Genomic DNA, 26360 nt, shown 5'->3' on the forward strand with positions numbered 1-26360 from the left:
TGTGTTTGTCTCCTGCCTGTGACCCAGCAGCAGGATTAGAAGGTGAGTCTCTGGTTTATGTGGTGGAGTTACAACACACCATAGCTGCACTTCCTCTGTGTGGCAACCCCTATGGAAGAGCATGGCTACTGAAAAGCCTGTGTCTTAGCACATCCTGCACTTTCAGTATGATCAAACCACCGTTGAATTTCACTTTGCCGTGTAGCTGTTTGTGCAGCTGGCTCTGGTGTTTGATTAAGACCCAGGAGGACATCAGAGGGAGCTGACAGATGCAACCAGCGCACGTTACTTAACAGTTTAATAGCTCAAATCTCCACATATGGAGAGTCAAAGATTAACACAATCACAGCTATAATTAGCCGTTGCATTCTGGTTTGTGAAATTTAAGTCCCACGTTTAGCTCGCTCTCAAGGTCTTCCTTCTGTTGTCATTCTCAAAAATCTGCACCATCCAAAACACTGGTTTTCTTTGGCTCGAAGGCAGAGAAGAAGCAGGGCACAGAAGAGAGAAGAGTCTCTGATCTGCATCCCGATTTCTCTGTTCTTTAACAAAGTCCTCAGAGTTTGAATACATGCCTCCACTGCTGCAACAAACACCTTTACTACCTTGCTCCTGGTCCACTTCTCTTCTTACCGCCTTCACTCCTGACAGGTTTGCATTTGCACAGTTATTTTTCACATACAGCATGAAAATAATCCACTGCAGTTTATAAGCAACTGTATTTGTGCATTGTCTTTATAATCTATTGAATCCTCATCATCCGGTACAGTACAAAGGTGACAGTGAACAGTTTTGTTCCCCCTCTGACTCTGATTTAAAGCGTGTGCAAAAATGTATCTGTGGTTTTCAATTATTCTGTTATCTACCAAAAACATGCAGATGGAGTTACTTCAACTCAGTAGTCAAATAATTAAGTCTTTTCTTCAGCCTTTAAATGGCCTTCTTAGGCTTTCTTCAGAAATATTCTGTATTATTGTACATAAGGAAAAACTGTCTTGTTTATATACAGAGCCGTGGATGATGAATTAAAGTAAGAAAGATTAAAAAAAATACTTGAAATGAAACAAACTAATTCAGTGAATTCTCTTTACAGAATATAAAGAATTTAATTCATGTGATAAAGAAATTTATTTTTGATGATTTTCTGATGATAGAAAGAGATTAAAGAAAATATATCTCAAGAAAGTATCAAAATATCCCCTTCACATATCACAATATTTCTCAGTCACTTATAATCAGCCTGGTGTCCAATTTAGATCATTTGAATGGCTCGCATATGATATATAATGAATGTTCTAATTAATGGATATATGAGGTGTGAGATATGATTGTAAGTAGTTCATATGTCAGAAATATTGTTGTTTTCAGTTGAATTCAGTCATGATGATTTTTCTTTGCAATATCATCAGCTGAAGTGCAAAGACACTGGGCATTTACAATAACGTTCAGTTCAAGTGTGAATTAAAAGTGTAACTAATCATGAATTATGTAAGATAAATAGTTTTACATGAGCCTTGTAAAGACAGGATGAATTTTACAGCTGTGATATTAAAAATGGAAATTAAACTCTGAGTGAACAACAATGATTTTTTTAATCTTTAATGATTTTTTTAAATCTTCTGAATCTTTTTTAATCTCAAAATACACTATTGTTTCTTAATGGAAACCAAAATTGTTGACAGATTCAGATTTAATGCAAACGATGACGTTATTTTGCTCGTTTATAAAACTTACGTGCGTCTAAAAGCTGCTCTTATGTCCAGGCCTTCAGGAGCACGGGCCTCTGAAAGAAAGCATCCAGTTTGACTAATCAGAGCAGGGATTTGATTATATGAAAAATACTGGGTCACATTAATAATAATTTTTAAAAAAGTCAAAGAAAGTGCTTCAGAAATAAGGACACATTTACCGTGTACGGTGAGGTCAAAATTGCAGCTGTCAAACTTGTCCTTGGATGAAACCTCACATCTGTAAGCTCCAGCAAAGTTAGCCTTGGCAGCAATGATGTGCATCTCAAATGTGTAGACCTGCAATCACGTGTGTGAGGAGAGCTGTGAGATATGTTTCAATACATTAAAGCACAGCCAGAAATCTGTGCGCTTCATGTCTGTGAGATGTTTTCAGTAAGGTGTTCCTGCTCCATTTCCTTTGAAATCTTTCATTTTCCTTGAAGTTCTGGGTTTCTTAAATGGTCTTTGTAGGTTTTGCCGTGTCATTGCAGTGTCATAACCTCGCAGATAGCGTGCCTGCGGTTTGTCATGTTTTCAGGATGACTGCCTGAGGCAAGAAGTTGCCCAACCGAGAGTGAGAAGACCAGGACTTGCAAAACATGTTTGTTGCTTCAGTGGAAAATGCTACATATTTCAACTTTTAGCCCTTTGAGTGACAAACAATGTGAGCACTTGTCTATGCACTCTTTGAAAGAAAGCGTAAAATTTAACAGATCTTAATCCAAATTTCTTCTAGTATCTTTGTTGCTTATTGTGTGATGTTTCTTTTTCAGCATTAGCCCACCTTGGTGTTGCGGTCATATGTCTCCTTCAATTGCAGGTGCTTTCCAGACTTGCTGGCAAGGTCCATCCACTTCCCTTTGAACCATTTGATTGTGGGTTTCTTCAGCAGCGATTCAGCGTTCACTTTAGCCACAAATGTGATGTTCTCACCTGCATGAAAAGAAATGCTCTGGATTTGATTTTGAAATTACATTTGAACTACATTTAAGCTGCTACATTTGAAAGCGCAACTGTTGGTGCTACATAAATAAAATTCAATGGAATTGAATTGATCCTCATATCTAGGGTCCTTTTGACTTTTTATACAAATTATCAGCTTATTGATTGTGTACATTCACTGTTGTGTGATATAGCTTTTCAACAAATGTTAGTTTTCAAATGAAAGGATACAATTTTTCATCTTTTTGTATTTTCATTACTTAATTATTATTTCCCAGTATTTGTGCTTTTGTGTGTCCACCATTCTCATACCATAAATATATGCTTAAACAAATCGTTTGTGTCCTGTATTTTGAAGCCACTCACCTACAGTGACTTCTCCGCTCTGGGGTTTCTCTGTGAAGAGTCCAGTTAGGTCCTGTCTGGTGTCTGGAGGATGTGCATCTGAAAATCCAACAGGCTCACAGTACAGCATGAAGTAGAATAGAATAGAATAGAATGCCTTTATTGTCCTTATACAGGATGTACAATGAGATTGGAAATGTGTGTGTGTGTGTGTGTGTGTGTGTGTGTGTGCAGTACTGTAAAAAAAGTCCTAAGCCACTCCTCATTTATATTTGGTGTCAGACTTTCTTGTAATTTTAAAGTGGTCTGAGCAATAGTTCTCCGGGCTTTCTGAAGGACTTTCTAAGTTTTCCTTTTGACATTTGGCTGCTTTTTTACTCATTCTCAGTCCAGTCCTTGTACCAACAATTTTCAGAGGAATGTTTTTTGTTTGTTTGTGTTAAGCCACTTAACACTGACCTATGACTCATTCATGCACAAAAAAATGCAACTAACTCAAGGGTGTACAACTTAGCAAGGAAGCAACTTTAAATCGTATCTTAAGGCACTTTTTTACTAGTAACATGCAACTATGTTGCTCCCATGTCTTGAGCTGAACCTAGCAAAAATACCAAAGTTAACACAACTTGATATGCATAAAATAGTATTTTTGACCAACAAGCCCAAAAGCCATTATCTGAGAAAGAAGTGGAAGGCCTATCTAGGGCAGATGAACAGTATCTGAAAGTAACTTCCTTAAGAAATAGGGAAAAGTCCTCACATAGGTCCTGAGAGATACATCTGATCTGATTCCATCCATGTTTGCAATCAGAAATTGGTCTCAGTGGAAGGGTGGCTGTCAAGAAGCCATTCTTAAAGAAGGGAAGAAGAAAAGGCTGAGGAATGTCATATACACAAGAACTGGACTGAAAATCAATGTAAACAGGTCTGATGGAGTGATTAATCCAAAGTTGGTTCAAATTATTCTCAGAAGTACAACAGTGAGTGTCTCCAGCCATCTGTAAAACATGGTAGTTGCTATGTCATGGTGTGGGGCTGCATTTCAGCCAGTGGTGTTGGAGCGCTTGTCAAAATTGATGGAATTATGAATACAGAAAAGTTTTTAGCCACCATGCAATTTCATGTGGAAACTGGCTGATCATTTTTCAGCATGACAATATTCCCAAACACACTGCCAGTGCAGTAAAAGCATACCTGAATAGAAAAACACATAATGGAACATTACTGAAGCAGTGGAACATTACTGATGAAGTGTGGGATCATCTTGACGGAGGACAGAACACAAAGCAGCCAACATCCAAAGAAGAGCTTTGAATGTCCTTCAAGAAGCCTGGAGAACGATTCCTGACAACCTCTTAGAGAAATGACAAGAAAGCTGCCTCAGAGAGTTCAGGCTGTGCTGAAGAATAAAGGTGGTCATACCAAATGTTGACTTTCAAACTCATTAGAATTGTACAAACTCTGTTTTTGCCTTAAATAGTAATAATATATGAATGTTTGCACATGCTTCAATATGCTTCAACCTATTCTTCATTTTTCAAACAAAATATAAAAAGATGAGGGTCAGTTTAAGACTTTTGCACAGCACTGTGTGTGTGTATGTGTGTGTGTGTGTGTGTGTGTGTGTGTGGTGTGTGTGTGTGTGTGTGTGTGTGTGTGTGTGTATGTATGTATCCAGCCCTCCCTTAGCTATCCTGCAATAGGCCTAGGCTGCTGGGGGCTTCCCATGATGCACTGTGTTTGTTTTTTTCTTCACTCACCTCTTTTCACTCTCTCTGTGTTTATACCCCACTCTGCATTTAATCATTAGTGATTATTAATCTCTGGCTCTTTTCAACAGCATGCGTTTTGTCCTGTGTCCCTCCTCTCACACCCAACCCAGCTATATAAATAAACGAACTGAACTGAACTGAATTGAATTGATTGGCCTTATATTAGCCTGATTTTAGTTTTATGAAAATATATATAGAAATGTAGTGCATGGAATTACAGGACCTGTGAGACCTGGGGTTCAATTTCAAAACACAGCATATTCAAAACTTGAAATAGCTTTCAAGCAGTGCCTTTTCTCAGCAGCTGTGTTCACTGTCTTCCTTGGAATGGAATATATTTGGGCATTTGCAAGCGTTCAGGGGAAGCTTATTACAATATGTTTTATAAAATAGACACTATGAGCATCAGCAACTGAACGAAGGAGTGACAGAAATAAACTCACCTTCGGCTTGTGCTGGGGCAGAAGTTTCTTCCTGTACGGGAGCTGCTGCAAGCTGAGCAGGGGCTTGTTCTGGTTTTACATCAGCAGGGGCCTCAGCTGAAGATAACAAGCAATGTGTGAGCAGCACAGCACAATCAATGTTCGGTCCATTCACTGTTATCAAATATTCAGCTCCAAAGAGCAAGTTTTCAGTCTCCCTGGCTTAAGTTACATTCATACATATAAGAACACAGTGTAACAAGAAAAATAATAAGCGAGACTAAAAAACAACAAAGAAAACTAATTCTAACTGTTTTGTCAAAATACTCTCTGGCCAACATTTATCGCCCAAATATTTATGTCTTATCATTTTTGAAAGGCCCGCTGACTTTCCATGTGTTATCAGCTGCCTCTCATGCCTTTCCCCAGAGCCAGTCAAGTGGCGGTTACTCATGAGGAAATAATGCGCTGGTGTGGGTCAAGGTCGTCATCAGACAGAGCAAAGGTGGCCATGATATGAGCCACAGACAGCTGTGGGCAGTCACTTACAGCACACAGGGCACATTAGCCTGCTACCTTTCTTTGAGATTTGTTTATTTCAAGAACCAAACAAAGGGTCACACTTTTAGACTGAAGGCACAAATGTTGCTCCGTGACACACTTGGCAAACATCTCAGTGTACATTACAGTGCTCTGCAAGGTGCGGTAAAATACTGGGCAAAATGAGTGACTGGGTGTGTTCACAGCCACAGAGGAATAGTTGGACTTTTTGGGAAATAAACTCAATAACTTTTGTCATAATTCCATTTGTGTTTGAAGACAACAGGCCCCAGGACGCAACTAACTGAAGGAAGCTGTGTGATTTCTAGTCACGTTACAACGACATCCAACCACTAGGTTGGATGACTTCTCCCTCTCTACCATCTGTTATGTACAATTTGAGTCTTACTGAAACAACAATGAAGGCCTGTTTCCAGTTATAGCGACAAAGTCAAATGTCACAGACCTTTAAGCCAGCTGACTAGTGTTCAGGTCCCTTGTGGGACAATTATTTTTGATTTAAAGGACTGTGCAGTTTCTCATGTAGTTTCAGCGAGTTTTTTCTTCCCTTTAGTTTTCACATGACGTCATTTTTGGGGAAAACACAGTGAGTATTTCTAATGACTCTCCCAACTGTTAAAAGTCACTTTCTACAGAAGTTTCCATCTGGGGAATCAGGATTGCACCTCATAGATTTGTTCAGTGATCTATGCACAATCCTAATAAACCAACAACTGATCACCAATTGACTTCCAGCAGGGGGGAGTGCTCCCTGTTATGGGGATACTGGGGTCCAACATGACATGAAACTAAATGTTTTTATGGTTTGTTTCCATGTTGTTTCTTCCTCCAGGCCCTAGATTTTAAAGTGGCATGACATTCTCCATAAAAAAATGATTCTACAGACTCTTGCACAACTATAAAGTTTCCACCACTTAAATTGAAAAATACAAATTAATAACTGACTATTTCTAAAGGTCCTGTCAGATTTAAACTTTTGCAGATGCCTCTTTTATAACAGAGGTCTTTGCTTTGGACATTTTTGTTGAAATACCAAAATAGCAACATAGTAAAATGGTGACATGCTACAAAGCTAGACACAATAATTTCTGGTTCCCCAGCTATTTTACAGTGAGCTCCAGAGGTGCCCTTTAGTGTACAGGTGATCTGATGTTTTCTTTTTTCATCTTTGGACAGAGTCAAGGTAGCTGCCACTCATTTGAGTTATGTTAAGCTAACTGTGTGCTGACTATAACCTTGAATCTAACTGTCAAATATGAGCGTTCATCAATCTTCGAATGTAATGATGCATTTCCCAAAATGTCAAACTGATCTTTTAAAAGCAAACATTTCTCAAATGCAGAGCATACAGTGCTGTTGCAGACATCTGGTTGTGAGCAGCTGTCAGAAGGTGCTGTCAGAATGTGCAGAAACATCAAGTGCATGCAGTGTGTCAACTATTTACTGCCTCAGTGGATTTCTGCATCAGGTGCTCCATTTTGCTTTGTGCACAGTGATGACGTCACAGCCTGTAGGTGAGCAGACAGAGACCTCAAATGCACAGCAGCGGCATCACAATCTCCCACCTGGTTGCAATATGACCTTCAACTCAAATTTGACCTTTGAGCCCCAGCAATCACTGCGTAGACATTGGCGTCTTCTTTGCTAATAGCTTTTATAGTGAGGGAGTGCTTGTTTCCGTCGGCTGTGATAATGTATTGCTGTCGCTGGCAATGTCCTTTGAGTTGCACTGCCATTTTACTTTAACGTCGGGCTTTTCTGTCCTCCGCTTCAAGATCACGGAGACCCCTCTGCTGCCTCCTGAGTCTTTGGTTTTCTGGCAAATGCTGGAAACTGTGGAAGGGTGGGTTCAAAATTAAAGCAAAACACATAAGTGTCAATTTATCTTTCTTTCTTTAAAATGTATATGCTATTAGGATAACAGTGAACACAGATACTGTCATCTCATGGAGCCCTCAGTAATTCAAATAGGCAATATTGTGGAGACTTGACATTATTTTAAGTTTTTTTTTTTTATCTTTGAAGCTTCCCTCCACTCAAAAGCAAATTGTCAAAGTCATGTCTGGAGGAAACTCTGAAAGTCTGAATAAAGAACAAGACACATGGCGCAACAATATATATTAAAATGTCAGCAAAGAAAGAAGACTCATGAGCTCAGCACGGCGGCCCAGGGTGAAAAATGTTTTACAGTCCACAGCACCACTGGGTTGGGCTAACTGAAACCAATAAATTTGCCTCTTGCCACTCCACACAGATCCTTTCAGAGCACAAACAGCAAGTTACAAGACAAAACTGAATTCTGGAGCAAATTCTGGAACATGAATATGACTTTATGTAAAGGATAATTCAACATAAACACTGCTGTACTTGTAGAAGATGATAGTTTTAATCTGAAAAGTTTTCAGATTAAAGTATGCAGAGGCCTAAAACAGTGAGTGTGACTGACATGTTTAATGGTAATCCATTTGGAATCATACATTTTATGTTGGTGTATTGCAGGTGGACAGTCTTCAGTGGCTCAATGAGACATTACTGAACCACAAACAACCAGATTTCCCTGCAAGCATGAGTTTAAATATAGGGTGCATATGTACTGGACCAATAAATGTGGCTGGCAGGCTTAAGCTGCAACAGGTATCATAGTCGAGGGATTAGTTGGATGCTATTTTTGTGACTTTGGAGGCAGAGGAAGAATAACGTGCCCTTCTTGTCATGTTGTCAGTCATTCGTGCTGCTCTCATTTTTACACTGGTGCCAGCCTTTAAGGTCAAATAGACCCCTTTCAGTTTATTAAAGAATTTTAGTAAATATGAAGCTAATTAGCAGTTTTAAACCTAATTTCACCTTAGTTTAAGTTATGTTCAGATGTATGCAGCACATTATTTCATCTGAATGTCACGAGGACGGAGTAAAATGTCATCATTTACTGTTAACTGTCTGTTTAATTTAATCAGATTAGCAACTAATTAATGTTAATGTTAGGACTGAGGTTAATGCAGCCCCAACAGCTAGATTTGATAATTTTAGGTATTCAGTTAATTTTTATTTATATTATTACTGTATTTGTTCTAATGTCCAAGTCATTTTCCAATTTTGCTTCAATTAAAAAGCAAGCAAACAAAAACAATCTTATTGACTGTGCTGATAATTGTGAGTAATGTTACAGGCTCAAAACAATGTCCTTAACAAATCCTCAACACTAAAGGTCTTAGCGCACACACAGGCAGGCCATTTGGGCTGCACTCTTTGTCACTGGATATGTGATACGTCGGGCTTCTCACTCCTCAAACAGTCAGTCATTCCCACTCAAGAGCGCAAAGAAAACTGTGGAAAGTCATTTGTCAAGTTGGAATCCTGTGGGGCATTTTTGGATCAGTGAATCATTTTGTGAATGCAGTGATGCTGGAAATGCGACAGTGTCGATGTCACATCAGACGATGTTTCCACCTGCACCGTGAGACGTGTAAGTGAGTTGCTGACGTGACCAAAAGGGTTTCGAGTTCAAAGTGTTTCCAGTGAGAAACAACTGAGTACATGAATGTAGTATGTTCTGATTTTGGCTCCTGGCTATGCCAGTGATGGTACAGCCTTTTAATAAGGTAATTGGGGCACATTAATAAGCCAGAGAATATATTTGAATTAAAGGGGCTGGAAGCATACTGTATATGCTACTTTATCTGGTCCACTGCATTACAGTGACTTTAAGTTATACACAGTGAACATATTGAACCACCTTTCTTTTAATGTTCATGAAACAAAAGTGCAACATTTTCTTTGTTCTTTTTCCAAATGTAATTTCCCAATTACACATTTTACAGTCACTGCCTGGAAATAATTAATCTGTATATTTAAGACAGGTTTTAAATGTGGTAAAAAATGTGACATATAGAACACTAAGGGTGCAAAATTCGTATAAAAAAACTATTAATAAAAAGTAAAGGGCGTATCACTGTTTAGGATGAAAAGAATGAGCAGTTATTAGGTCAGCTTTTGTTGTGGTTCATTGTTTGCTGAAGAGGGGTGTGGCCCATCTCAACTTTTTCTCACATGTATTTTTCTCTCACATACTGTCATGTTGTACTTTTGACTTAATATTCAGCTAAAGCATGCTAAGAACACAGCAAGAGTGTATCTGAAAGTTTACAATTATTAAGCGAGCTCATATGTATGGAAAACTCTTTGATCGATTAGTTTGCTCGATGCATGTGGTCTGCCAACAGGAGCATTAAATAAGGATGAATTTCTAGATGATGCACTATAAGTTGCTCCATTTTCATATGCTATGGAAGCGTTATAATTATGAAAGCCAAATCAGTGCACTTACTTGGTTTTTTGACTGGCTCTGGCATCCTGATCGATCTCCTCTCCTCAAACTGTGCGACTCTTGCTCCTAACAGTCTGCTGTCTGTTTCGGCCCCTCTGCCTTTAATAGTTGTCCTGTTCCAAATAGCCTTCCTCCTTTCATGAACCATCCCACCTCTCCTGCCATTTTTGCTTGACCTAACCCAATGTCCACAGACACCACTGTCACAGCCCATTCCAGCAGTCACCCCCCCCCCCCCCCCCCCACCCCCCCACCCCCCCCCCCCCCCCCCCCCCCCCCCCCCCCCCCCCCCCCAACCCCCCAGTCCACCCCCTGTCATCAGTCACGTCTGACCTAGGGCTATATTTCAACCATCCTTTCCTCCAGCACCTTGGCTGAATGATAGGCCTTGAGAGGGAGGGGAAGGGATGTAAGGCAGCGGTTAAATTTAGCACTTTGGTTCCAAAATAAGTCTGTTTCCCCCCCCACATCTGTTCTACCCTCTGTTAGCCTGAAGTCTAAGAGTTAAAACTGCAAAGAGAATGAGAGAGTCACATTTTCCTTCTAGCCACAGTGTTTTTGTTTGTTTGTTTGTTGTTTAGGGGTGGCTGTGGCTCAGGAGCTAGAGCAGGTCACCTACTAATTGGAAGGTTGGCGATTTGATTCCTGGCTGCTCCAGGCTGCATACCAAAGTATCCTTGGGCAAGATACTGAACCCAAGTTGCTCTCTGATGCAAGTGTTGGAGTGTGAATGTTAGACAATAAAAGCACTTAGCTTAGTTATATATGAAAGTGCTGGTGCGAATGGGTAAATGTAAAATGTGTTGTATGAGTGCTCAGATAGAGTAGAAAAGTGCTATATAAGAACTAGCCCGTTTGTTTTTATTGGATAAGGTCTTTAACAAATCCTTGTCTGTGTCCTACAGTCGCATGCATGGCAATCTTTTTCAGTGCTAACTCAGCTGTAAGTTTGTCAAGCAAATATGAAGTTGCATGAAACACTATACTATACTATATATACTATACTACTATACTATACTATACTATACTAACTATACTTCTTTTGGCTGTTCCTTTTAGGGGTCACCACAAATGCCACCACAAATGCCTCCATCTCACCCTATCCCCAGCATCCTCCGCTGTCACACCAACCCTCTGCACGTCCTCCTTCAATACATCCACATATCTTCTCTGTGGTCTTGCCCTTTTCAGCCTGCCTGGCTGCTCTATATTGATTGTCCTTTGTCCAGTATCTCCACTATCCCTCCTCTGCACATGTTCAAACCATCTCAGCTTTGTTTCTCTAACTTTGTCTCCAAAATCTACATCAGATCTGTCCCTCTGATGTATGCATTTCTAATCTTGTCCGTTCTGGTCACTCTCACTGAAAGTTTTAGCATTTTCAACTCTGTCACCTCCAGCTCCACCTCCTGTCTTTTGTCAGTGCCACCATCTCCAAACCACACATCAGATCAGTATCACTACAGTCTTGTAAACCTTCCCTTTCACTCTTGCTGCTATCCTTCTATCAAAAATCATTCCTGACACTCATCTCTACCCACTCCACCTGCCCGAACTCTCTTCTTCACCTCTCTTGTGCACTGTTCATTACTTTGGATGGTTGAACCCAGGTATTTAAAATCATCTACCTTCACTACTCTTCCCTTTCTCATCTCCTACTCATTCACACACTTGCATTCTGTCTTGCTTACACTAGCTTTCATTCCTCTTCTTGCCAGCACATATCTCCATCACTTCAGCCTCTCCCACACCTGCTCCCTACTCTCACTACAGATCAAAATGTCATCTGTAAACATCATATTCCGCAAAGACTCCTGCCTGACCTCATCTGTCAACCTGTCCATCGCCACTGCAAACAAGATGGTGCTCAGAGCAGATCCCTGATGTACTCCCATTCCCACCTTGAACCCATCAGTCCTTCTAACCGCACACCTCACCACCGTCTCACTGTCCTCATACATGTCCAGTCTCACATGCTTCACTCCTACTTCTGACTTCCTTATGCAGTATCACAGGTTCTCCCGTCATATGCTTTCTCCAGATTGATAAAGACACTGTGACACTCCTGACCTTCTCTGAACTTCTCCATCAAGCAAAAGTCTACAGTGCTCTTTCTCAGATAAAACAGGAAGTAAATAACAAGGGAATGTCTTACAGAGATTTAATGGAGAAAATGGGAGAAGGCTGGGATAATCTGAAAATCCTGGAATTAACACAGTAATAACAAATGGAAAGAAGACTGGAGGAACTGAATGGGACCATGAAAGGGAACTAACAAACCTATAATCATCCTGAACAAAGAACTACAGGCACAAACCACAAAGAGTCTAAAGCACCAGAATAACATAATAAACAGAAGACCAAAAATAATATAGAGCTAGAACATAATCTTCACAAAAATCACACAAAATCACAAACACACAAAACTCTGACTCTGAGATCCAGGTGACACTTCACCTCCACAACACTATTCGCATTCTCTTCCTTCAAGGTTACCCCCTATTCCATTTCTTCTCCTATCTACACCATTTGAATCCACCTCTAATGCTCCTGGCATTGCTTCCCTTCCACCTGGTTTCTTGCATACACAACATATATCTACCTTCCTTCTCTCCACCATATCAGCCAGCTCGCTCCCTTTATCAGTCACAGACCTGGCATTTAACATTCCTCCACAAACCTGTCTTTCCTTCTCTCTCGTTGCCTCCTAACACATCTTCTCATTTTCCTTTATCTAGGATATACTAAAGATACTTTCAGCTGCTCTCTTATTCACAAGGGGTTGCCACAGCGGGTAGCTCTGTGTTTTTGATTTGGCAACATTTTTGCACCAGATGCCCTTCATGATGCACCCCAAAGGGATTTGTTTCTCCTCCTGGTATCAAACCTGGGAGCTTTTGCTTGTTAGGCCGATGTGTATGGAGTCACTACTATTCTGTACTATACTGTACTATGCTACAATATACATACACTGTAGTCTAACATTTTCAGACTCATCTGGTTTTGCAATCATTAATTACTCTAATCTAATGGTCAGTAGTTGTTTTATGTGTCTCCTGTACACAGTTCAGTTTTTCTTTCATCGTTGATGAGACAAATTATGCATCTCTGGTTAAGTTCTAACTTAATGCATTTTACTGAAGGCCATTTCAGCACCTATTTGTTATGGATATCAATTGTAGCTCGACCATTGTGGGGAGCTGTTGGCTCTCGAGACACCAGATGCTGTGGTAACTACACATTTACATAGATTACAGTAGCAAATGTTACTTCTTTGTACTGTAGTTTTTTCATCCTGACATCACTTCTTTCAGCTACTTCCATAAAGTCGAACAGCCATCAAAGCTAGAACACAACTGTGAGACTAAAACAGACACTCTGCACTTTAAGAAAGAATAACTGGGTGCTTCTTTCTGACTCGTGATAAAGCAGAACAACTCTAACTGTACAAGGTCAATATAACTTTTTAATATGCTGCAAATAATAGATTCTAAATATCTAACTCCATACATTTAACACATTTAAATCTGCTGCACTCAGTATGATGTTACATGTACTAAGAAAAAGTCTGTGTGTGGGGCATGCTTGACAAATATAAAGTGATTGCGATTCTGATGTGATAAATAAATTTAGTTCCCTTTTTTTTTTTTTGGTTAAAAAAGGCTGTGTGGTGATGGAGAAGTCAATAAGCATTTGATAAACTGCTGTCAGACAGTTTGCCCCCCCCCCCCCCCCAAAAAAAAAAAAAAAAATTTACTGAATAAATCAACAAATAATTATGCAGAGGAAAAGTAATGGACACAGGAGAAAATGACTGAAATCAAAGAATTTTAGCTGTGTAATTTGCCTATATCCACTATGAATAGGGGAACGTTGCCTGCGGTGTGTCAGTATACACAGGCAGATATAAGTACTGGGTGATAAGTGACTTCACCTCCCCATAGTAACCTCATAGTTCCTCATAGTTCAGCGATTATCTTTTCAGTTGTAATGAGAGATATCAGACCTGATCTGTGAGTCTAACGCTCTTCAGCTTTACATAAAGTTCGTGTTTCCTCTTCTTTGTGTTTTATCTCCAGTGTTTGTTAAAATCACATCCTGATGATCTTTGCAAGAAGCACAACACAGATAAAGTGATGAACAATTTATTTAATTTGTACAGGCAATTTGTAATTTTAGCATACAAAGTTTCATATATGTATATGGTCTTACACACCATGATATTAAAACCTAATCACTTAATAGTTACTTGTGTGTTTTAAATATAAAAATGCAGTGTAATTATATACAAACATTAGTATCAGCACTAAAAGAGAACTCGTGGATGTCCAACATGACAAAGAAGGCTGAGCCTTGTACAGTGGTTTCATGACACGAAGCATAAATTTGGACTTTAAAACTGAAAATCTATCCCATATTTCCAAACAGAATATGCATGTCTGCTGTATGTGTGCACCCACACTTAAAATAGCATAGGGGATGTCACCATGCCTACATCCAACCCGCCGAAGAGGGGGATGTGTCTCTTTCACTTAATGCTTTTAATTATAGCCGCTAAACAGGCAGCAAACAAGTCAAATCACTCTCACAGTGAGAGTTTGAAGAAAGGATTCATACAGCTCATGTTTGTACTGTTAATATGAAGCTACAAAAGCAGATGTAGTCTGCAGAAACACATTGCTTTAGATTCTAAATAATTGAAAAAAATCCCAGTTGTTTTTACATTTGAGAGATGCAGTGTTTATTAGTAAGTTCATCTGATTGAGTTTGGTATCTTTGGAAAAAAGCAGTCAATCTGTCTATTTGTGGATTTAGTCGTAATGCAAACACCAAGTTAACCTCCTGCCATGTACAGAAAAACTATCATTGTTCTTGGTAAAGGCAATAATTTTACAAGAAAAAATAGAAGTACACCATAAACAAACACAACAAAACAGAAATTCTACAAGAAAAAATAAGAAGAAAGATTTATGAATGTGTGTACACATTTGAAAACGATAGAGTTTGATGATTGGCCCTCGTGGCTGGAAGTGGTTTGGCTGTTTCAGTTCAGCTTCATGGTCACTTTGTACATATTGTTTGTCTGTATTTGTCTGTATTTCATTATTAAGAGTTTATATTATCTGTCATCACTGATAAAGTAACCTGAACTCATTAGACTGTATCAGTTTTAGCCATAAATAAACTTTAATACATAATAAATTGCACACTTTAAAAGTATTTGGCTTAAAACTATCACGAATTGTTTCTAGTTACTGCTGTTTTCTTTGTGTGTGTGTGTGTGTGTGTGTGTGTGTGTGTGTGTGTGTAAGGCCTCCCATATCACATGACTTTCACTTCCAACTCCGGCCACCTCAACATGGAACACCAGCGATAACAGCTTTTCAAAAGTACTCATTCACAAATCTCTGTACACATTTGCAGACCGTATGTTACACGTTTCCATGTTTGGTCCTGACTTTGTTTTCATCATGTTAACTTGGAGCATTTTTTTGCTTTCCAAACGTTCAGACAGACAAGCCAAACTGAGCTTTCTATGGTGATTCTTCTGTACTTATTAAGTGGTCCCCCAGCATGTCTTGGAAGGCAGGTTTTGGGCCATAGCTTTTATGCTGCATTAACTAGTACCTTCAAAGACCTGGTCAGACTGTGCAGCAACACTGTTGTTATTAATACAATTCGCATCAGCAAGGCTTATTAAATATCTACAGTAACACTTTTTATTGTTCAGTGCTGCCATTTCAGCATTTTTCCTGCCTATATGTATGCTTTTCTGTCTAGATGGTTTTGCCTAGCACCTCATCACTGAACTGGTACGTCAGTTTCTTTTTGATCTTTTTCACCTCTCCAGTTTTGCCATAGTTGCGCAGAGCACGAGCCATCTTCTGATAGGTCATTTTCTTGCGGTTTCCCTTCTGGATTCCCCAGCGGTGTGCGAGAGCCTCCTTGTGTTTGGAAGAAAACTGGAACGTTCCTTTGTCTCTGTCCACCCACCAGATACTGTCCTTCATGTCGCCGTTTCTTAAAAGGTCCAACAGGAACTGATATAAACGGATCTTCTTTTTATTGCCTTTGGAAGTATGAGAGAGTTACATTATTAGAAGTGATGCATTATGAATGCTAGCGTTTCTTACAAATGAGGAAATATGCTATTATATGAATATAAATCATTAAAAAGTAACTTTAAAAAAACAGAAAAGTTATATAAATTACACACACTATAAAAAAAATTAGCAATAACATTGAATTTTCAACATACATATCTTTTACATCCTGTTTAATGCGCATAAACGTTGCATTAAGTGCAGGACACTGCAATGACTTTGCACTAAAATGCCTTTAAATGATAAGAAATACTGGAAAACGTTTTTCTCGCAGATGTAACTCTCCATGACTCATCACTTTTTGGTGTATTTTACACAATCACTCTTTTCTAATGAAATAAACACAGTTAACTTTATCTGAAGTAGGTTAGCCGATGCTTAGATCTCTGATTAATGATGCTGGAAGTCTGTTGTTAATTTAGATTGCTTTACAAAGGGCTGCCTGTAGCCATATTACAAAACTGACATTGCACTGTTTATGCTGGATATTACATGGAAACATAAATCTTATTTTTCTAATGTCATCATACTGTATTTGTTGTGTTTAGACAGTTTTAAGATGCACTATAATTTAAAAGCAAATCATTTGCAGTCCAAAAATATTGTGACTTGTTTGTTAACAATATAAAGAAAATAAATCTACTTCATGTTACAGAAGTTTTTTTTTTTTTTTTTTTACAGCCAAGTGATCAAAAATTAAGTGAACTATGTGACAAAGCTGTTTACTCTAACCATGCATAGAAGAGGATACTTGTAAACTATTTATTTTATACTGTTTTATTTAACTTATGCAGTACCCAGGAAACTTTGTTTTACTATTTAAACCTTGACAAGAAGATCTAAAAGTACAAGAACTTTGTAAAAAGGCATTCTAAAGGGTACCAGTTTCCACTGAAACGCTCAACTCGGTGCATGAAGCGCAAACCACTTAACTACAGGTAATACCGACACTGGGCACCTGACACTACTCAGGTTCACCCAGTTCTGTCAGCTCCTAAGTGATCCAAAAGAGGAAGTGCAGACTATTTTTGGTGAGCCAGAGAACAATGGTTTAACTGTGAAGGGACTTGGACATCATCCAGAAATAAGGTCCACTGACACAGAGGCTCTGACTCTGGTGGGTGAGTCAATCCTACTGTGTTGGAAAAAATGCCTATTCAACAAACATGCTGCTGTCTACCACATTTATGCAGAACTTGGTCAGAGTAGAAAAAAAAATGCCCCAAAGACTGACAGTTCTCTGACTTGTGGATGTCTCATTAGAACGCCAGGGAGGTAGCCAGTTTGGCCCCAACAGGTTGAATTGTTTCCTAAATCCAATATAAAGAGCCAGAACACTGTAGGGGTTTTCCCTACAATGTTGAGACACCTTGAGATGACTGTTAATTGAAATGAATTGGCCCTGTGACAGACTGATGACCTATCCTGGGCGCACCCTGCCTCTCACTTAATGATAGCTGCGATAGGCTGGATGGATGGATGATGAGTTGAACTGAATTCTATTCTTGGAACTTGAGGCTAATTCATAATAGAAAAAAAAAAATCTGTCTTTTTGTGGCCCGTTTCCGTCAAAGATGCAAGGCCAGCAGTTGCGCAACTTGTAGTTCATCCTAAAAGCACAATTTAATTTGTCAGCAGAACACAAAGCTGACATGTCTGAATGACAGATGTCCACCACCCAACTGCACGGAAGACAAAACTCATCCATAAGCCAGAAGGAGACTCTTGAAGCAGCTCTGATTCATATACAATACATACAACACAATACAACACAAAACAAATGAATATGAATGACTTGTCTTGGTTATCATCTTTGTGGAAGGATTTACACCACTGACTGGTTGTTAAGCATCCATGTGCATGACCAAGAATTGTGAAGATCTAAATCAAAAGCAAGTTAAGCTCTTTTAGTTCCTTGGACTCAAGAACCTAAAGAAAGTGCAGTGACGTAGAACTTCTAGATATACAATGATCTGCATGACTGAGAATCTTAACACGGGTAGCACAGCTGGTGCTTCCAAAAGTATCCGTGTTAACTGCTGCAGACTGAGTGCACATACAGTATGAACACAGATCTGGCTCCTTACCCAGCTCTCCTGATGAGATATAAGGGACTCGATCTCTCAAGCACTCCTCATCAGACACTTCCAGTGGGGGACTTCGTCCTCCATGCTCCTCATCATCAGAGCTGCGCTGGGACACATGCGGGGGATACAAGGGCCGAGGGAAGAATGCTACCTATAGCATACAAATCAAAGTTAGTTGGTCTTAAATAAAATGCCTGCAATAATTTAACTTGAAGACCACTGTTTGATAATAATAATAATAATAAGAAGAAGAAGAAGAAGAATGATGATGTTAATGTATCATTTCACAGAAAGGAGCTTCTTCTTTTGAATGATATTAAACAGTTTGGCACCTAAAAATGGAAAAAGAATGCCAATTGCCACTTGAGCTTGAAACGAAATACTGTTCACTGATAGGAAGTAACTCTCAAAGTACTGTACTTCATACAAACTGGTGCATTAAATGGTATTTAATGCACCAGTTTATAAAGCAGTTCAAATTAACCTAATGGTAAATTAACCTAACCTAATGGTACCTAATGATTCCATTTAAATTTACTTACATGCTCATACTGACCCAATCCAGCTACCAAGGGCTACACTGCATAATGATATAATCCAGATTTAATTTGTATTTATATCTGTTTGTCATTTCCAAAGAGGTCTGCTGTTTTATTTGAGGTACGTTTTAAATGAAGACATTTTCCTTGTAATATATTTTTGTGTGTTATTTAACCCTTATCTTACATTTTCAGACAAAATTTCACATTTTATGTATGTATGTATGTCTGCATTTATCGTATGTATGTATGTATGTGTGTATGTGTGTATTGTATAAATAAACTATTATACTATTATAAGTGGTTATACTATTATATAAACTATTATGTCTGAAACATAAGTTTTAAGCTAAAATATGAATACAAACTACAGTTAGAGATCAACACTTAGTGAGAACTTTATCAGGAACGCCTGTGAATTCCAGTACAACAGCTCCACCGTAAGTATGAAAACTGAGGCCCTGCGTGGGTAGTGTTGCAAGCCCACAACATATTACACTTTTAAATGTATAGCATTTCACCCCCCGATTTTGACCTCAATAATAACACAATCAGGCAAGAACTGTCACCTTCATGATGCCAGTAAAAACTGTACAAGCTTTGTAAAAGAAGAATTTATGACAGAGCTATTTGCTGTGGTTGATGGGTGCTGTTAGACCATACACTGTATTAAGCACATACAGTACAGTGAAGTGTGGGTTTCCACTAAGATGTTCTCACTGCAAGTGAAAGCGTAAAACAAAATTTCTCTCTGCATGAGCTGTGATGTGTGGATGCTCCTGTGTGTGTGTCACTGAGCAATAGCTGTCAATGTATTCATAGCATCTTTTAAGACAAAGATTGGCATGGATACCTACATGTGAATTTCCATGTGTGAACAGTGGTTTTCACATTGTACTTTCATGTCACATTTAAACTTCTGTATCAACACCCTCTCATGCTCTTTTTTTCCAAACACACAAACATTTTCCTCTTGTTTTAAAAATGGCAGATATTTTTTTTAAAAGGGAAATTTCACTTGCTAACAAGTGAAATCCATCATGTGACCCATAAACACATGTGCTCAGTGGGGCTTTTTAAAATACTGTATGATTGCTAACAGCCAATGCACTTACATTCAGCCTAAAAATACATGCTAAGTTTGGGGAAAGTCTGTGATCTTCGGTGAAAGAAGTCATTTATTCTGATGCGCAATCTCACAAGTACTTAAACTCATGTGCAGGTTTAACTTTTTTAACTCTTTAAAGTGTGTGTGTGTGTGTGTGTGTGTGTGTGTGTGTGGGCTTGCACAACATGAGTTCACATTGAGAGACACAACAAATGTTACGGGGGGTTTGAAACGGTTAGATATACTGTTTTCCACAACCAGAGGTCTCTGTTCTAGTTCACTGGTTCATAACTGGAGGTTTGAAACGTGCAGATGTGACTGTGAGTTTAGCTGAGTCTTTAGAGCCTGTTCAAAATCATTTTTCCTTTTACACTGGGAAAAAAGAAAAACACACTAAAATTACAGTGTTTCTTGTAACTCAAAGATTCACTTCCTGATTTTTGTAAAAGGACCTTGAAGGGCCTCCAGCTCCCAAAATCTCCTCTGTGATTTCAAGAAAAGCCTTAAATTATGCAGATTCTGTGGATGTCTGCACAGAACTAAAAATAAATGTCATACTACAGCAAAAATCAGCTTATGTGTGAATCAGCCAGCAGATGTCAATTGCTAGTATATATATATATTTCCCACTTTAACACCAATAATGCAGTTCTGCTTCATAGTCTGTAAACACAGTTGACTTTGTAAATGCCGGAGACTTTAAACAGAAAAATAATAACACCAAGCAGTGTGCAATTTTTTTTTACAGTGCAATAGTTTGTCATTTGGAAGATCAGAGGCTCATTTGTAGGTAAATGTTTCAATTCAAATCATTAATCTAGAGTGTGAAGTGTGAAAGTGTTGGTGTAGTCTATAGTAGACACACTGTGGACTAACAGTTTACAGTTAACAGTACCCAGCATCACTGGCAGTTCTGAGCATAGTCACTGCATTGTGGCCTCTTAATGACTCATCGTGTTTTGTGGGCTTGAGGAATTACCTGTTGCTGTAACACATGCGGATGAGCCCCTAGATTTGGATCGAGCATGTTTTCACCTTCATATCGTATGGGGTCGTGTCGTATGAGCCCGGACGGGTGAAGAGCCTGCACATTCTGCAGCTCCGTGAAGTTGCTTTCTTGGAGGTTTTCGAACTCTGCCGGGTGCACATGAGGGTGAGCGTGGTAGTCCCAGTGGTCTAAATGGAGAAGGTGAAAAACAGCATAATGGCCACAGCGTTTTCTCTTCTTTTTGTATTGTCATAATTACTTTGGTACCACAGAATTTGCAACATGTAATAATATTACAGAATGGAGAGAATTTAAAGCCAGTCAGATTCATTTTAACATGAATCTAAACTCAGAAAAATGTTTGTGAGATGATTTGATAAAGTAGAAATACGTGCTCAAGTGCACAAATGACATATAATAAAAGCCAGAAGGTGCTTTTGTGAAAATCCATATTTGTCAAATGATATTGAACAGTATTAAGCAAACAACAACTGGACTTGAAGAAAAAGCTGCTTTCTGAAAGTGCCTGAGTTTGCATCAACTGTGTGAGATGAGGAGAATAAAAGAGAATTCAGCATGAAGCTCTTTCCTGTTTGTTACCACACTAGCACTATTACCACAGCCATGACTTTTAATTTGCACATTTTCTTTTTAAAATTTTCCTTAGTTTCTTTTTTAAAAATGTATTTGTTTTGGTTGCCTAGACAAAAACAAAATTTAAAAAAGATAGCTTTAAAAGAGCAGCAGTGACACCTCAATAAATACTTTACATGTAAATGTTTTACATGCAAAGTACAGTCTTATTAGTAATAAACCAAAATACATTAAAAGCCAAGTCCCACATCAACTGTGGAATTATAACACTATTTAATATTTACAACTGATAAGTAAATCTTATTTAAAAAAATGTTTCTGGGTGTAGATATGAATGTAATAACTTTAGATGTTAGGTTAGGCCATATCAAAATGGCAAGTGGTGCTTCCACACCCAGTCCATGTTCAACTTGTTTTAGTGCAACATTCAAAGCAGTTGATTACAAGAGAAAGTAAAGCACCTTTCTTATATTAACAAAACCCCATGGGGCGAAAGTTGTTCTATGTCTGTAGTTGCAGCGGCAAAAAAGAAATGGCATCTGTTTCCTGTGTTCCAGTGTGCTCCAGCTGCACACACTGCTGTCTTTTTATGTACAACAAACCAGAAAAGTCTGTGTTACCACATTAAGCCATGGCCAAAAAAGAAGAAAGAAAGAAGAAAGAATGAAAGATGACTGGATTACTAAAATGACTAAATTATCTTTTTAATATAAATCTTATTAAGTATTTAAAAATACAAGTTAGTTAGTGTCATCACTATCTTTGATTGCAATCATCGTTTGTTTGCATTTTAAAATTCTTTCAATTTAAATATCACTGAGAGTATTTTCACAGTCCAAAATTTTATTTTTTGGGGGGGGGTTCATTAATTTAGTTTTATTTATTTAAACTGTAAAACATTAGAGAAAATCAGTGTTGAAGTAAAACTCACCTGCCTGGCTTTCTGGATCTAGGACATATGGATATGGATATTCTGCCATTTGATGTCTGTAGATCTCAGGATCGTACATTTCGTCTGTGTGCTGCAGGAGCAACAAAAACAACCCCAAAAAAATCACGTATTTCATGAATGAAAAGCTTGTGGTGCAGGCAGGAAAAAAATGTATTCCTCATCTGTATTTTATAATACAAGCTTCTAAATTATTTCTAACATTTTAAACATGGGTTTAAAATTGCCTGTAAACATGTTCACGTTTAAATTAGCTTCAAGTGTTTTTAGAATGACGATTTATTTTCTCTACTTCGTTCTGCAGTTCTGAAACTCTCAAAAACTTCAGAGTTTCAATTTCATGTGCCTCATCATATAATATACCCTTACAGTTTGTAAGTCCTGTATTCAAATTGTAGTAGAAACCACATTAACTCATCTAATTTCAAAAAACTGCATGTCACCACTCTTCACAGTGTTTCTCTATTTAGAACTGTGGTAAAATGTTCCGGCAGTTCTTTATAAGCTTAAGAAGCTAGGAAGTCTCCTGAGAGTTTAGTTAATAATAATAAAATAAATGATACTTACAGGCGGAATGAGATAGCTCTCCATTCTGTATGGATGCAACATGGAGACCTCTTCTCCAAGACCGACTCTCAGACGATATGCTGGCAAAATGCTCTCACAACCTTTCAAAACTTTTGCGGCACCATTGCACAATGTTTCAAAATTTCCTCTCAGTCAACGAAAACCAAAAATGTCTCCCTCTCTTATTGTATAGCACCAGCTTATGACCTTAACTACTCAAACAGGCCTTCAACTGCATCAGATATAATTAAATAAACAAGGCCCACTGTTTGACTGTAAAATGAAAAAGGAACTTTTGACTTCTGTAAATTTAGTGTGGGTGGGAGCAATAGAGTGTGTCTGCAAAAGGTTCCTGGCCATTTGATGATTTGTCAGGGGAGACCATGAAACTTCGCATTTATCAGGGTCTATATGCTGTCCTGTGCCTTGGCAGCCAATCATCATCAAGGGCTTTCCTCACTGTCAGTTTACCCCCACCACAAAGTGTCTGAGGTGTTAAATGCAGACAACAATCAACTGTTAATGTGTTTAACTTGTTAAGTTTGTGTTCTTTGTCTGTGCTTTTCATATTTTAACAGATGAAACAGCATTTATAAACTTTTATATAAATGCTTACTGCACACAATAATATATTTTTAAATCATTCAGATTCAACAAAAACATTTATAAGATATGTTAAATATAACTTAAATTTTACAATTAGACTATGGTGTGTCATAAACCATTTATTATACCACTATATGGTGCTTCTAAATACACAACTGGAATGTTTCAAGTGTTCAAGTAAAAATTCCATCCTATTACACCAGTCTTTCTATGTTTAGTATGTAAATGCAGACCATGTGCCTGGATTCTGACTGCGGATCTGAAACTGAGAGACTGAAGGAGTACTTTGTAGCAAAATGACTGCTGTAGTTGTTTTGGTCATGTAAACACAGTTTATTTTTGAGGAAAATGCCCCCCCCCCCCCCCCCACACACACACACACACACACAGCTGTGAGATAAGATGAAGGCACAGTGTCTGTGCTGTAACCACACTGAGGTAAATGGAGATTATGATTATCAAACAGAGAAGATACAGTTGGAATAATTCCTGAGGGGAAGTGAGCACCTCTGCTGCCAAACAGTAATGACAGTCTATGAAACTGAGAAAATACCTGTTTGTTTATAATTCACTAATGTGTTGTTATGCAATATATTATACTGAATCATTTGTTATATATGTTCCTATATGTTCATAAGGTATTAGGCTACTATTAAAGTCTGATGTGCAGATCAGCCAAAATATTCAATTTATTACTGTGCAGGTCACCCTCAGATCAATAGAGCAGCTTTGACCCTTTGGGGTGTGGACACAAAACCTCTTGTGGTGTCCTGTGGCCCTGAGATGGTGGTGGATCCTTTAGGTCGTGTGCATTACAAGGTAGGTCCACAGTGGATCCGGTTTGTTCCAGCACATCCCACAGATTCTCAACCAGACTGGTGTTCTCCGAAGTTGTTGAGCAGTTTTTTTTTTTGCAGTATGGCAGGTTTATCACCTTGATGGGGAGACCCCTGCCTTCAGGGTATATCATTGCAATGGCCTGCTTTGTCTGCATGATTAGGTGGGTGGTATATGTCAAAGTTTCATTCACATGATTGTCAGGGCCCCAAAACATTGAAAATAACAAGATAATGTTACTCACCTCACCTGTCCAGTGGTTTTAATGTTGTGGCTGAGCGGTGTAGCTACAATCGTTGCCAGTTTTCAGAACATGTCCTGTCAACTGTAACATCTGAAAATAAATGCATATTTCCCAGATGCAGAAATAACTGATAAATAGTACAGTAACAGTGCCGCATAAATCTGAGTGTTTATTGTTAGCCTGCCTGCTCAAGAGAAGAATGCAGTACTGTGATAAGGCAATGTGCTGAAATAATGTCCGCTGTGTGATCAAAACATTGTGTTTATCTTTATCCTTGGAGTAAGTTCGCGGGGCTGCAAAGATCTCAGCTACACATCGAATAGTTGGTCACACTCCATTTTTAAAACACACACACATGTGATGAGGCTGCAGCAGGCAGTGATTATCATAGCAATGTTCCATACTACTCATATATATATATATATATATATATATATATATATATATATGCATTCGTCTTTTTATATTCCGTAACAAAGCTAGCACTACCTAAGTTTTGTAATTTCAAATGGGTTTGATCCATATAGGTGCCTTGTTTTCCCCCCTTAACTCATGAGAGATCATAATTGGCCCAGTTTGGGGAGCTGTTAAAACCACACAGACGGTGGCCTACCCCCCCCCCCCCCCCACCCCCCCCCCCAGACCGGCCCCCCTCTTAATCACAGCTGCCTGAGCAGATCCGAACCATACGTACAGTAGCATTTTCCAGGAGTATTAATACACAGAGTGAGCTGCAGCAAGATGCGCACTATTTCTATATATAACTATTTTCAGTGAGGCCAAAAGATAATGATTGTTTTTTTTCCCTTGCTAAAGCAACAAAATGGCCATTTTAGGAGTAACATTTAAGTTACAGTTATAGACAAATATGATAATTTGATCATAAGGTGAAAGTTAACATTATTCAGTTATGTGTTCTATATTATAAGAAATATGATAAATGTAATAAGTCAGCTGGCAATAAATGTTGTGTGTCATAATTTTCAGAAAGAAATACTTTGATGTTTTTATTTTGTAGAAGTAGGATTGCTACACAGAATAAATGCCAAGGAAAAGCTTGTATTTATAGTCTTAGCCTATTGATTCAACATTGTGTACTTCAATTGTGTAGCTGGAAATGAAGAGGCATGCTTGTTTGTATTAGTTTATATTAGAAACATAACCAGTGACTAAAGCTTTAGAGTGCACAGGTTTTTCCTCTGAACTGCCATGGAGAAGTACAACATTGCAAAAGATTGAAGGAATCAAATACTCAAATAATTGTCCTACTAATAAGTAGACATTCAGTATGTGTGTGTGTGTGTGTGTGTGTGTGTGTGTGTGTGTGTGTGTGCGTGTGTGTGTGTGTGTGTGTGTGTGTGTTTTATTAGCAACACCATCTTGAGGTCACATCAAATGTTGTGGTAACCAAAGTGAATTAAACCCAACAATCCTCGCAGGTAATGTGACCTGATATGGCCATCAGGTGACCTTAAAAAGAATTCAAATCAAAGCCCACATGTACATATATTTACACTGCAGTTAAGTTAAATCAGAATGTAGCAGGTTTGTTTTGGATCTTATGAAGCACTCTAATAGATAAATAACATAAAGTGGACTCAGTCCTTTACAGCTGAGGAAAATGCAGCAATGTACCAAGTG

At 38.5% G+C, this 26360-nt stretch overlaps 2 protein-coding genes across 7 annotated transcripts in view; both read right to left on the minus strand.

The window, feature by feature from the left end:
• mybpc3 (myosin binding protein C3) overlaps positions 1-10159 on the minus strand; it is a 37138-nt gene extending 26979 nt beyond the window's left edge. For 3 of the 6 annotated variants that reach the window (XM_030720710.1, XM_030720673.1, XM_030720683.1), the window contains exons 1-7: positions 10097-10159; positions 5233-5328; positions 3039-3116; positions 2515-2663; positions 1910-2027; positions 1735-1783; positions 606-644 (exon numbers count right to left, since the gene is read on the minus strand). In XM_030720710.1, coding sequence (XP_030576570.1) covers positions 606-644; positions 1735-1783; positions 1910-2027; positions 2515-2663; positions 3039-3116; positions 5233-5328; positions 10097-10121 — 554 coding nt within the window. In that variant the 5' untranslated portion in view covers positions 10122-10159. The remainder of the gene's footprint in view (positions 1-605; positions 645-1734; positions 1784-1909; positions 2028-2514; positions 2664-3038; positions 3117-5232; positions 5329-10096) is intronic. The other 3 variants (XM_030720698.1, XM_030720705.1, XM_030720692.1) reach the window with 1 other exon arrangement.
• A 4099-nt stretch (positions 10160-14258) lies between these two features.
• On the minus strand, positions 14259-23391 carry spi1b (Spi-1 proto-oncogene b). Its single transcript, XM_030720721.1, has 5 exons — positions 23033-23391; positions 22448-22538; positions 20914-21110; positions 18288-18438; positions 14259-16166 (listed from the first exon to the last, which is right to left on the minus strand). The coding sequence occupies exons 1-5, from the start codon at positions 23072-23074 to the stop codon at positions 15874-15876; spliced, it is 774 nt and encodes a 257-aa protein (XP_030576581.1). The 5' UTR covers positions 23075-23391; the 3' UTR covers positions 14259-15873.
• Positions 23392-26360: the final 2969 nt, after the last annotated feature.

The sequence above is a fragment of the Archocentrus centrarchus genome, chromosome 3, assembly GCF_007364275.1.
Source record: "Archocentrus centrarchus isolate MPI-CPG fArcCen1 chromosome 3, fArcCen1, whole genome shotgun sequence".
Lineage (NCBI taxonomy): Eukaryota > Metazoa > Chordata > Actinopteri > Cichliformes > Cichlidae > Archocentrus > Archocentrus centrarchus.

Coding starts and splice junctions, on each gene's coding strand:
- spi1b (XM_030720721.1), bottom strand. CDS start 23,074: ATGTTGCATCCATACAGAATGGAGAGCTATCTCATTCCGCCT. Junction 21,111..22,447: donor AGATCCAGAAAGCCAGGCAG/GTGAGTTTTACT, acceptor TTCTCCATTTAG/ACCACTGGGACTACCACGCT. Junction 16,167..18,287: donor TATCTCATCAGGAGAGCTGG/GTAAGGAGCCAG, acceptor ATACTTCCAAAG/GCAATAAAAAGAAGATCCGT.